Genomic DNA, 14,022 nt, shown 5'->3' with positions numbered 1-14,022 from the left:
AAACCTAGTATAGACAAAGAGATAACGCAGTTGTATGTCCAGAAAAAAATCAGTCCCGGAACTTTTTGAATGCATTGTATTGTTTCTGAAGACAGTATGTATGTATGTATGTAATATTTATTGATCCCCTTAGGATTACAGTCTCTTACATTGCCATTCTCCGCCACTCTTCTATCTCGACTTAGCCTATAAGGCTTACATATTTGGTAACTCCCTCCCCTTCCTCGTTTTCCCGTCCTCCTCTTGTATCTCCTCTCTCCTTTTCATTCCTCCAGTGGCCGTTGCTAACCTCCTGCGTCTCCCCTTCTTCTCACCACTCCTTGCTTTCCATCCTGCAATTTTCTTCCGCTTCCATACATCTTACGTTCTCTCAATCACTTCTTGCTTCAGCTTCTTACTTCTTCTCCCACTATACCTTCCTCTCCTCATCTCATTTCCACTCTTTTCCGTCTACCCACAATCTTCTATTATCCATTACCATTTCCTCCTTTCCTCTCTTTTCTCCTCTTTCCTATCTCCTCCATCTCAGCTTCCTTTCCTCCATTGTCTTCATCCATCCATTCCATTTCCATCCATTCTTTCCATTTCCTTCCTTTCCTTCCTCTCATTCCTCACTCTCTCCATATCCATTCTTCCTCCTTCCATTCCTCCTTCTCACCCCATCTTCCTTTCTCCTTCTTTCTTTCATTCCTCCATCCTTCTTCCTTCCTCCAGTCTCTTCTTCCATTTCCTTCCATCTCTCTCCATTCCCTCTCTCTTCACTCTACTCCTCTTTCCATTCTCTCTTTCCCCTTCATCTCCTCATCTCCACTCTTCCATCCTTATCACATCACTCTCATCCTCTTCTCTGTCGCTCCTGTAGCTCCTCTCCTTTGATCCCTCTGCTTCCTCCGTGGATATCCCTTTCAAAATCTCTTTATCTCTTTTTTCCGAATGTTCCTCTTCACATCTTCTGTTCATCCTTCCTCTTAGCTTCTCCTCTTTTTCCTTCTCTCTTGTTCCTGCTTTTTCCCCCCTTCCTTCTTCATTTTCTATCTCTTCTATCCCCATTCCTTCATCTTATCCTCCAATCTCCTCCACTTTCTCGCCTTTCTCTGACCCTCTCATATCTTGCATCACCACTGTCCTCTCTTCCACTTCTCTCCTCCAACTTCTCATCTCCTCCTTCAGTTTACTCAATTCCTTTCTTATACTCCTCAGCTTCTCCACCAGATCCTCCGTCCACTTTGTCCCCTCCATCCTCTTTTACCCGTCTCCGTCTTCCTCCTAACTTCCCTTCCTACTTCCTTCCACTCCCTCCACTCTTCCTCCTCTCACGTCTTCATTCGTCTCCTCCAGTCTCTTCACTCCACTCTCTCTTTCCCCTTCTTTATATCCTCCGCTGTCCTCCACTTTCTTCTCACGTTTACAGCTTCTAATCTTATTTTTGGTCACTATCTGCAACGTGCTACTGCGTACTATTTCCTCGTTCCGTGCTGCGTATATTCCCCAACGATTGCTCGATCCTTGTACTCTCCGATCCGTACCTCTGTCGCCATCTCTTGGTATTCTCTCCTCAACATTATTTGTTCTCTACAGAAGATGTTCCCTGTTTTACTTTGTATATTCTTCCTCTTGACAACATCTCTTCTCTCTCTTCATTTCGTCTCTCTATCCAACCATATGTTTCTTTCTCACTCTCTCCCGCCAATTCGCCCCCTGTGTTGATCCCTGTGTCCTCTCTCTTATCAACATCTTCTGTTCCTCTGTCTTTTTTTCGCCTCTTCTTCTTTCCATATGACTCTTCCTCTCTCCCTCTCACTATTTCTTTCTGTCCTAACCTCCAACTGCCAATATATCCTTAACTCCTTCTAATTTCTTCATTTTCTGTCCATCTTATTTCCCTTTATTCTCATCTGCTCTCCTCTCTCCGCTCTTTCTTCTCCTTCCTTCCAATTCCTTGTCTTCCTCCTTGCTCTTGCATTCCACGCTTTTTTCCTCGAGCACATTTATAACCCTCCCTCCGCCGCTCAGACACGGAACCCTCGTTTCTGAAGACAGTATGGCTAGCTCATATTATTAGTATCAAATTGGGCGAACCACTATATTAAAAATTATTGCGAAAACTACAAAAGGGATATTTTACAAGCAGAAGTATTACCTATATTAAAAAAAGAAAAATGAATTAACATAGCTCAAAACTTCAGAGATATTTGGAATTTCAAAAATGATGTTGGAATTATCGACGGAAAACATATAATTGTACAGTGTTTCAAGAATACAGGCTCTTTTTTATAATTGTAAAGAAACATTTAATTTAGTATTCCTCGCAGCCTACGATACGCAATATAGATTTACATGTGTAAACATTAGATCAGCCAAAAAAGAGAACGATAGTGGTATTTTTCAATCATCAAATGTTAGAAGAGATATTATTGAAAAAGTTACCTTTGCCTCCACCAATTGTTCTTCATGAATCAAATACTAGAGTTTCTTTCATATTTGTCGGTGACATGCATTTCCATTATTGGAAAATTCAATTCGGCCATCCCGATATTAATTTAATACCCAGTAAAATAATTTTTAATTATAGATTAAGCAGAGCTAGAATGTATTGAAAATACGTTTGGAATAATGGCATCCAGAATGCGTATTTTCAGAAAACCAATAATCATACCTCTTGAAATTGTATAAAATATTGTACAATATTATGTTTTGCACAATTGTGGATAATGAGCTTCAGCTTGCACAAAGAAGATACTTTTCACTTTCCACCATGTTTTGCTGATAAAGAAGATCGAAATAGAAATATAAAATATAAATTGGATGTGCATGGAGAGAACGAATTTTTTGGAATATTAAACTTTAATCCAAACATAGCGAGAAATTCAATGCAAATGGCCAAAAATATTCGGAACATTTACTCAAATTTTATTCAAAATATATTCTAAATCTTAGTTATTTAATTCTTCAATTAAGAATATAAAATTAAAACAAAAATTCGATTTGCTTATTATTTTAACTTTTCTTTATATAAAATTTTATAATATTTTTTGAAGGAATAAAAATTCTTTATTCTACTACATAATAATGATTTTTTCTAAAATTTATGATGAGTACATTTTAAGACTATTATCAAGAAAATATTTTTTGTTAAAGATAATCGTTACTAAAAGAAAAAAAGTAAATTGAGTAATTGCTTTTTAAGCTATGGAACTTATATTTTTCTGTACATGCATGTATGCATGTATGCATACTTATTGCGTAAAAAATTATTTATTTGACATTATTAATATAAAATCTATATACGTTTCAACTCAATTCGAGTCTTTCTCAATGTATTATATATAAAAACCGTTATCGCTTAGAGAGATGGATCGAACGGTATCGAAAAAGATCACGCAAAATGATAGACATTTCCGCAGAAGGCTAACGCAAAATAATACATTTTTTAAAATAATATTAATCATTGAAGCTCAAAGAAATTTTTTGGAACGCACTTAATCGCAACGCATATTTCCTCCGCGCGAGGTGTCATATGGTAGGATGAAACCAAGCGGCCGGCGGACGTTTCCCGGTGATATCTCCTTTTCCGTTTACAAAGTGGGCTGCTGGATAAAAATGGTGGAGGGAACAGGTCCGAAGTAATTTTTGAGGTCCATCCGATATTTGATGGTTCTTTATAGTTTTAAATGTATTATTTATATATTTTGTGTTAGCTTTCTGCGGAAACGTCTATCATTTTGTGCGATCTTTTTAGATACCACTGTTCGATCCATCTCTCTAAGCGATAACTGTTTTTATATATAACACATGAGTAAGACTCGAATTGAGTTGAAACGTATGTAGATTTTATATTAATACTGTCAAATAAATAATCTTTTACGCAATAAGTACCGCGGCAGAGCTCCCATTAGCCTCACTATTGAACTTCTTTATTAAATTTTTTTTTAATTTTAAATTTTAATTTTTTAAATTTTCATTTCTTATTTTTTTGTTTTTAATTTCAATTTTTTTTAATTGTTTATTTTTTTCAATTTTTCGATATTTGTAAATACGATCACATTATTTTTAAAATTAAGGATAATCATGAATAGGCATTTTAATCTATTTATATATATATATATATATATATATATATATATATATATATATATATATATATATATCTATTTAACCTTTAGAACATGCTAATAAAGTATTATATGGAGGTTGTGAGACACCCTGTAGATATGTAGATATATATATAGCTTTTTAAACAATGAATTTCACTATAAAATAAATAAATCGGTTGAAAGTTTATAATTTAATGATTTTATTTTATGAGAACACAGAATATATACATATACATACATATATTTAATTTAAATTTTTTTCAGTGGCATGCGCATGATGGTCTCGTACTTATAGTGTCCTGGAGTAAAAATAATCTCATACTTTCTGGTGGCGAAGACTGTAGATATAAGGTATGTAATTCTTAATTATTACATAATTCTAAAATACAAAATAAACAGATAATAAATAAACAGATAATAAAAAATTTGTATAATAAGTTGTAAAGATGAACAATAAGTATAAAGACAGACAACTAGTGACATGTCTGAGCAATACAATGGTGAAAAACTCCGAAAATGGCGATTTTTGTTGATTCATCATCTAAAGAATCGATCTTTCTTTGTCTTCTTCTTCAGTATTAATTATCTGTCAATCCCTGATTTTCGTGAATTTGATATTTCACATGAATTCGCCCGAGAAAAAATGGATTTTATGTTATTATATAAGATCCCTTTTTCTAAAAAAGACGTGCGAATCAAATTTCGAATATATCGCAATCATTGTTACTCTTTTCCGCGGTGTTAATTGGTTCTGTCATTGCGCTTACTTTGTGAACGTTATTGTATATTTTGACAGTGTATCAAGGGATTAATAGTGCATTAAAAATGTATAATGAAAAAAAAAAAAATAAATGGCGCGCGCAAAGCGCATATACAAGATAATCCAAAACAAGTATAGTGTCCTTAAAAGATTGTATTCTTGAATGAATTCTAAAATGATTTTTCCTTTACAAAAACTTCATCTGAAGCGAAGAGATTTTTAAATTATAAAAAGAAATAGTCGGGACGAGTACAGAAGGTAGGCAGGAGCGGCGCAATTCACCGTTCGCCCAGACGCTTGGCGCGAGGCGCTCGCTACAGCTGATCGAGTATTACAGTGTACTCGTCCTGTAATTTGCTCACTATTTCCTTTTATAATTTAAAAATTAAGTTTCAGATGAAATTTTTGTAAAGGAAAAATCATCTTAGAAATCATTCAAGAATACGATCTGTTAAGAACGAACGGTTGTTCTGAATCACCCAGCTCGATCAGCTGTTTGCTACACACATTCGCACTGCGGCGGGCCGCCACCGGTCTTCGTTGCCGGCTCGATAAGAAGGAGAAACACAAAAAACAATATATCTGTCCTCTTCTGCTACCTGAAGCTACCCGAGCTCATACGTACGCGGTTTGTGCTTGTGTCATCCCTTTCACTACGGCTGCTCGTTGCAAAAATGGATATTCATCACTGATTCGCGATTGGCAATCGGCAGCACTAGTACCGACATAATCTGCTTGTTGTCGTCGTGCGATCCCGCGTCAAGTAAGTTGCGTATTTAACTCGTTTTTTAAAGTGATTAAGTGAATCAGTAAATGAAACCGTTAAGTGATCGATTGTGATCGTTATGATTGTTAATAATTGTCCAATTTATCGATTAAGTACGTAAATATAAAAGTGCAAAAGTATTGATACAACATCGATGTAAGTGTTGATAAAAAACATTTCTCGTTTTATCCACGTGCAGCAATTATTTGTGTAAACATTTATGAAGAATCGAATCTCTACAAGGTACCCAGCAAACATGAATATATAACTGTTATATTGTCATAATAAACGAAATGTAACATGCAATATAACACGAATGTATTATACAGGTTATATACACGTTAATAGTAATTTCCTATAATATTCATATAAATTATAATTATATAATATAACATTAATGTAACGGGTAAGTAATGTTATATAACTTTTAAAAAAATTATTGAATACTTATATAACATGTATAAAAAATTAATAAAAAGTCATATAATAGTAATATAAGTTTTAGAATTGAGTTATAAAACTGTTATGTATCTTTGTTATTAAATATACCCGGGAAAAAAGCCCATATAAATATATATGAAATATGCTCATATACAAATATTTATATATAAATTATAAATGATTATATACGATCGTATATCATACATAATTTATCACGTATAATATATACAGAAATCCAAATAAGTGAAATCGGACATTTATCTGCCCGATTTTCCAAAAATCAGTTCAATATCTGAATTCTCTCTATGGAAATTGTATAAAAAATTGAATTGATAGAAATAATAATATATGTTATTAGCCGTATTTTGCAAGCTTTATGTATGCTCATGACAAGAACTTGAATACGGATATGGATAATGAGCAACGCACATAACGGTAAGCGAATGAATTATAATTGTATAAAATTATATACAATTATACGTATGTATAATTTAAAATGTTAAATGATAATCATTTAAACATTACGATAGTCAAAAGTTAATAATTTCTTCTCTATTAATTTATAGGCTTCTATTTTTTTTAAATATATATAATTATCTTAAATATATATATTTTATCGTTATACAAACATTTTACATATATGTAACGCAGGAAAAAAAGTCTATTTCATATATATTTAAAAATACATATTTCTTATATATTTATATATGGTCTTTTTTTCCCGGAAAAATATTTCATAAATATGTTATATAACATTAAGTTATGCAAATGTAATGCATTTGGGTAAAACTCTCGAAATTGGGCTTATATGCCGATGATCTTGACTTTGATATACATTGTCAAGGAAGTTCTTTTGACAAAGAGTAATTCTCCCCAAGAATTGGCGGACGGCACTAGAAGATATAATTATACAGAAAGGTAATTATACAGAAAGAGGGCAACCTCAAGTGTGATTTTGACTTTGAAACATCTAGATTATCGTCCTAAACGACTCTGATCTTGAAAATAGTAGAGGTCACGATCCGTTAAAAAGTTATAAAGCATTAAAGAGTAAACTTCACTTCGTCTTGCAAAGTACATGCGCGGACACAGAATTCCGTCCCTCTTATGGAGAGGTTCCGCTTTCAAAAGATATAACCTAATCAAAATTATTTCTTATTTAAAACTAAAATTTGGGTTAGGTTATATTTTTCCATTCGTACAACAAAGTAGAACTCGCTTTCTATTGTAAAGTATATGAGTGGGCGCAGTGAGTTCTGTTCTTCCCTCCCCCCTATGGGGAGGCTCCACTTTCGGAAAATATAATCTAATCCAAACCTATTTCTGATTTAATTATGTATCTCCTTCCGCATTGTAAGCAGGGGTGGTGTTCCACATATGAAACTTTAATTTGCTATATCTTCTAAACTAATACGATTCACTTTATTCTTATGGAGAATTACTCAGAAAAACCTCCTTAACAACGTATGTCAAGATCAAGGACTGAATGTATAGACTCAACTTCGAGAGTTTAATCCATACATGAGATCCATACATGATTTTGATTTAAACGTATTGCTTCTAATAAAACTAACGTACAATACGAATATGTTACCTTCACTGAACACAAAATACGAATCTTTCCACGTAACACAGCTAACATATGTTTATGTTTACAGATTAGCAAGATCTTAAGTCTTAAATCTTATAGATAGAAACCAATATCCAAGAATGCTATCTTAATTTTATTGGAAAATAAAATAGACTGTAATTCGAAAACAAGGACATATGTTTATATGAACTTTTTTTTATTTTTGTGTCCTGAATCCATCATTGCAATATTTCAAACTTATTAGGAAACACCCTGTATATAGGAGTCAGTAGAAATTGCCTTCTAAGATATCTTTATAAATATTGATTTTAAATACAAAGGTTTAAAACAAAAATGAAATTATGTTGAAAGGGCTACATTTTTGTAATTTTAGTATTTATTTAGGTAGAGGCTTAAAAAACTTTTGAAGGTTATCTCAAGTCTCTTAAATGGAACCTCCTATTTTTTTATTGTATTCTCATTGTTTTTCTTGAGACCTTTTCAAAACACTATATAATATATAATAAAATATTTTTTCAGCAAGTATTTTTTGAGTTATTTTAACCTGACTTTTTTTGATATAAAATATAAAATATCTTCTAAAATATTTAGTTCTCGAGAATCTTACCGTAATATTTTTATATACATAAAAATGAGATGAATTAATTGATGTAAAAAAAAATAATTGTTAAAAAATACTTATAAATAATTACATATATTTTTTCAAAAACAATTATTTTCTGTATGTAAATTTATTCATCTCATATACTGTACATAAAAGTATTACAGTAATATTATCAAAAACAATATTTTACGAGATATTTTATATTTTACATCAAAATATGTTAAATTAAGATTAAGATATAAAATAACTTAAAAAATACTTTATTACAGTGTTTTAAAAAGCTCTTAAGATAAGCTACACGAATATGCAATAAAATACGACGGTTTCTCTTTAAAAAAATTGACTTGGCCTGACTGAATCTAACACAAACCCCCGATCCAAAATCTTATAAAATCATTTGGCTCTTATAATATTGGCTCTTTTTAAACCCTTCTATCCAGTCAATAATCTCTTCTATTTCTTTTAATCTAATTTCAATTTACCAATCTTTTTAGGGAATTTTATGTTTTATTTATATTTTATAATAAGAGACTAAATCTATCCAAATTAACAATTAACAATTTTATTCTTATATATTGAATGGGTATTTATCTATTGAATGCATTATACATCACTCAACTTTTGATTTTTTTGTATGATCCTTCTTAATTCTTTTTCTCTAATTTCGAAACATTTTCTTTCATTCGTTAAGGATTATAAAACTAGATTTTCTGTTTTTTGCATTTAATTTGTCTCGCCTATTAATCATAGCAAATGTTTATGTAAACTTTGATATTAGCCTCTTCAATTTCAATGATCTTCACCTATCAAGGACATGATTCTAAGTAACTTTGCAAAAAATTTTAACCATTGCTCGTTGTTTATTACAAAGTTTAACAATTAAATGATAAAAGCACGTATTAAATGCAGTAATCTGATCTTCTCCATGCATGAGCATTATATATTTAAGTATTTTGTTGTGTATTTATTAATTAATAGAGTTATTAATATTAAAGTTATTAATTGTTTATTTAAGTAATTGCAGGAGAGGGGCTTTAGGATTAAACCAAAATTTTAGTTTTAAATTAGAAATAGGTTTAGGTTAGATTATATTTTTTACAAATGAAGCTCGCCAAGGGGTATGTGTGAAATATTGCATTCACGCATATACTTTACAACGTGAAGCAAAATTTATCCCACAATTTTTGTATGGATGGAAAAGTGTATACGTGGTAGTTTATGTCGAAATATATGCAGTTTTATGTTGCAAACATCGATTGGTCACTATCTTCAATTGTTAATAAATTTGTAACAAACAATGACAATGGCAACAGCTAAAATTTTTAGCAAGTTACATAATCAGAGCTATATCTTTATTACAATCACATACATCAAGATCAGTTTACAATCATATATCAAGGTCAAAATTAATGAGATCGCCGCTAATATGTCAAGATTTATCATATTTATTATGTATATACATATACATATATACACACACACATACATACACATGTGCATATAGATAAATATATAGGGTGTCCTATAACCGTATCATCTCTCGTGTGCCGATAGAGCAGATGAAATTGAGAAGAAAAATTCTTCATTATTTTATGATTTCTGTAATGATTATTGAAAAATCAATTAAAAAAGATTGACCAATCCGTGTAAGTATAAGAGCAGTAGAAACAATTTATAGATGTGTGGTTACTAGGACACGAGAATCTATCGTTATGTATCACTTGTAACCGTTGTCATTTGTAGAACGCTTCTCCCAAAACTTCATTGCGCGCCTAGCGACTGCAAACTTTTGGGCTGTCTCTGGACCGTTCTTTCTTACCGGCTGCTTATACTCATGCGAATTGGCCGATATTTTAAATTAATTTCTCAATAATTATCGCAAATAGTAAAAAGCTCTTCTTTTGGGTTTGATGACTTTCGGGATTAAAAAGTCAAGAAGTCTCAGCTTATGAAATAGAACACTTTATTGCCACTCGAATTAACGACTACAGGGAGTCAAAATTTAATGTCGACTGACTGACTATGACGCACACCACTCTCTTCTACACTCCGGCGCGCAAACTTAAGAACGAATAAAGCCTTAGACTAAAGGTACGCTGTTTGAATAAAAAGAATGCCAAATTGTCTTACACTCAACACTCCGTCTCAATTTCGCATTCAATGGTATTTAACTAAACGCAAGAGATAGAACACAAAGATGTACTTTGCTTATAAGCTAGTAATCTTAAGACCTAACTTATCTTGTAGTATCACAAATTTAGCTGCAATCAAAGATTTAGTCATTATATCAGCCGTTTGTTCATCCGTTCTAATATATTTGACTTCGATTTGTTTGTTTATCACTTAATTCTTTACAAAATTATATCGTTTTTTTTTTTTTTACAAAATATCGACATGTTTTAAACGAAAAAAAAGAAAAGAGATCTTTGGGAAAGAAAAATATATACTTTTATTTCTCGTGCTCTTATAATGTCCGCGCTTGAAGAAACGGTTGACTAGACTGTGCCGACAGACCGTACATTCTAGACTGTTCGACTGAACATTTGCTTCCTCGCGGAAAAGATTGGACCGAGACTCGTCACGGACATTAATACGCGGGAAACATAATGTAAATGAACGCGACAAACTCATGCTTTTATATAAACGTTTATCCTCCCATTTCTTTAACGAATGAATATATTGATTATCTTCATATATTATTACAGGGTTATCTTCAGTTACATCAAAATTATTTTTAAGATTATTCAAGCAGAGATATTCTGTCGCGCATGTTGCTAAAGCAACAAATTCAGCTTCAGTTGAGAACTGAGCAACCGTATTTTGCTTTCGCGTGGCTCAACAGATAGTGTTTACAAACAACAGATAAACAAAGCCTGATGTAGATTTTCTATTTTTTGCACTTCCCCAGTTAGCATCCGCAAATCCAGTCAAGGGCTCTCTAATTCTCTTTTTCGATTTATAATAGATCAGTCCATAGTTTAGTGTTCCTCGTATATATTTCGTTTATATATTCGCAGCATTCTTTATAGACCTTTCCAATGGATTTCCTTTAGTTCGCTCTGAAATTTATAGAAGTTAATTGAAAAATTGAAATCAGGTCTAATTGTTTGCGTCAAATACTTTAAATCCTACCAATTCACGATACGATTTGTCAACGCTTAATTTGTCTTGACGGTCATTAACAAAATTTCTTTCTATCGGTGTTCTAACCGATTTACAATCGCTCATGTTAAATTTAGATAACAATTTTTTTAGATAACTCTTAACTAAGAAAAAGGCCTATACTTGTGTTCGATATTTTAATTCCAAAAAGTGCTAAGTTTTCCTAAATCTTTCATGAAAAATTTATTTTTCAATGCCATTTTTATTTTTTGGATGTTTCTATATCATTATTTTCTGCGATAATTATGTCATCGACATACAATAACAAATAGATATTTGCATCCCGGAATTCGCCTATATACAGACATCGATCAGTTTGTGAGTTTTTTCATTTTCAAAATTTTCATGAAGGTATTAAAAGTACTATTCCAGGCATGAGGTGCCCGTTTAAGACCGTACAATGTTTTGTTTAATTTGCAGACTTGAGTACCACCTGCATCGACGCCTTCGGATATCTTCATAAAAACTTCTTCCTCAAGATCGCTGTGCAAGAACGCATTCTTCACGTCTATCTGATAAACGAGTAAATTCCTTTCATTAATGACTGCTAATACAACTTTCAAGGTTGTTAGATGCACTACAGGAGCGTCTGTTTCGTTATAATCAAAGCCAAATCGTTGAGAGCGGGAGCGGTGCACTTAGACACAGTACAATTGGACATGTTACAAATAGACACGAGATTTTGCACACGGTTCAACTGGACATAGTGTATTTGGACACAGTAATTTTGGGTACAGTAGCTTTTGGACACGTAAGAAAATACGCATCATTCACTTGGACACCGCTCATTTAGACATTGTTCATTTGGACACTGTTTATTTGGACACCGTTCGTTTAGACACAGAAAGACGTGCATCGTCCATTTGGACACCGTTCATTTGCTTACCGTTCGTTTGGACGCCGTTCATTTGCCCACCGTTTATTTGCCCACCACTTATTTGGACACCATTCATTTGTCCACCGTTCGTTTGGACACCATTCATTTGTCCACCGTTCGTTTGGACACCATTCATTTGTACATGCATGGACAGGAATCACACACACACACACATACACACACACGCACACACACACACACACACACACACACACACACACACACACACACACACACACACACACACACACACACACAATGTAGCATGTACCTTGTAAGTTGTATAGCGGAGTCCATTTTGCCTACCGGCAGGGTGCGGGAAGAGGGCCGAAGGCCCCTTTTGCACTCCTCCCCCTCCCGTGTGCGCGTGCGCGTGCACGAGTTCATATTTTACATAGATTTACTAGTATAAAATGTTCTGATTTTATTTTTTCAAAATGATTTTTATTTCTCTTCATCTAGTACATATTCAAACAAACAGTGCGCATGTTTCTGTGTACAAATGAATGGTGTCCAAACGTACGGTGGGCAAATGAACGGTGTCTAAATGAACGGTGGGCAAATGAACGGTGTTCAAATGAACGATGCGCGTTTTTCAGTGTCCAAATGAACAGTGTCCAAATAAACGGTGTCCAAATTAACAGTGTCTAAGTGAGTGGTGTCCAAGTAAACAATGCGTATTTTCTTACGGGTCCAAAAGCTACTGTATCCAAAATTACTGTGTCCAATTGAACTGTGTGCAAAGTCTCATGTCCATTTGCACCGTGTCCAATTGTACTGTGTCCAAGTGAAGGCCACTCGTTGAGAGCAATCTTTAATTACTAATCTTGCTTTCCTACGCTTAATGTTACCCAAATCATCGCATCTAAAAATCCATCTATTGTTAATAGCTTTCTTTTCTTTCGATAACTCACAAAGAGTCAAAATATTATTCTTCTTTAAGGCATTTATATCTTCATTAACTGCTTGCATCTATGCCTCTTTATCTTCACGAGAGTTAATTTCTTCGAAAGTTTCTGCGAGGTAAGTTTCCGCACTATAAACAATCACAGCGTAGTCATCTAAAAATTTGGGCTTAGAAATTTTGCGCGTGCTACGATGGGATCCGTTATTAAACTTTTTCTGCATTTTGAGTTGAAGGTATGATACCTTCATTTTCCGCACTATAGAATTCATCTTCTGAAGAATCATCACAAGCATCCATTGAGATTCGACATCAATATTTATATCTTCTTTACGAATTTCTTCCGAGGAAAGCCAAAGTTCAGTCTCCAAGCCAGTTGTCCTGAACTTTGTTTCATCGAATTTAATGTCTCTTCTGTAAGATACTTTATTTTTCTCCGGATTCTACAGTTTGTATCCGTTTGTAATGTAGTCAATCATTAAACATGGTAAAGTCCTTGAGTAAAATTTTCCAACAACCGGTTGTTTTGGGAGATGCAGGTATGCTAAACAACCAAAGACTTTCAATTATTTAAGATTCGGTTTTACACTATATCACAAGATAGCAGAAACTTCTCCGTTTACCGCACTCGTCGGACTCCGATTCAATAGGTAGACACTACTGTCCTTACTGCATCCGACCAAAAGCTTTTGCTTAATTCGGAATTCAAAAGTAAACATGTGCCTTTTCGCAGATTGTGCGATTAAGCCTTTCAGCCATGCCATTTTGTTCCGGCGTATATCTTATTGTGAACTCAAATGCGATACCTTTTCCTCGAAATAAT

At 33.2% G+C, this 14,022-nt stretch overlaps 1 protein-coding gene across 1 annotated transcript in view; it reads left to right on the top strand.

The window, feature by feature from the left end:
* Window positions 1-14,022, top strand: part of LOC126855578 (intraflagellar transport protein 80 homolog) — a 200,653-nt gene that overhangs the window by 22,987 nt on the left and 163,644 nt on the right. The window contains exon 5 of the mRNA XM_050603381.1: window positions 4,359-4,445. Coding sequence (XP_050459338.1) covers window positions 4,359-4,445 — 87 coding nt within the window. The remainder of the gene's footprint in view (window positions 1-4,358; window positions 4,446-14,022) is intronic.

Source organism: Cataglyphis hispanica, chromosome 16 (assembly GCF_021464435.1).
Source record: "Cataglyphis hispanica isolate Lineage 1 chromosome 16, ULB_Chis1_1.0, whole genome shotgun sequence".
Classification (NCBI taxonomy): Eukaryota; Metazoa; Arthropoda; class Insecta; order Hymenoptera; family Formicidae; genus Cataglyphis; species Cataglyphis hispanica.
Note: the sequence above shows the minus strand (reverse complement) of the source record. Positions and strands in the feature narration are given on the sequence as shown.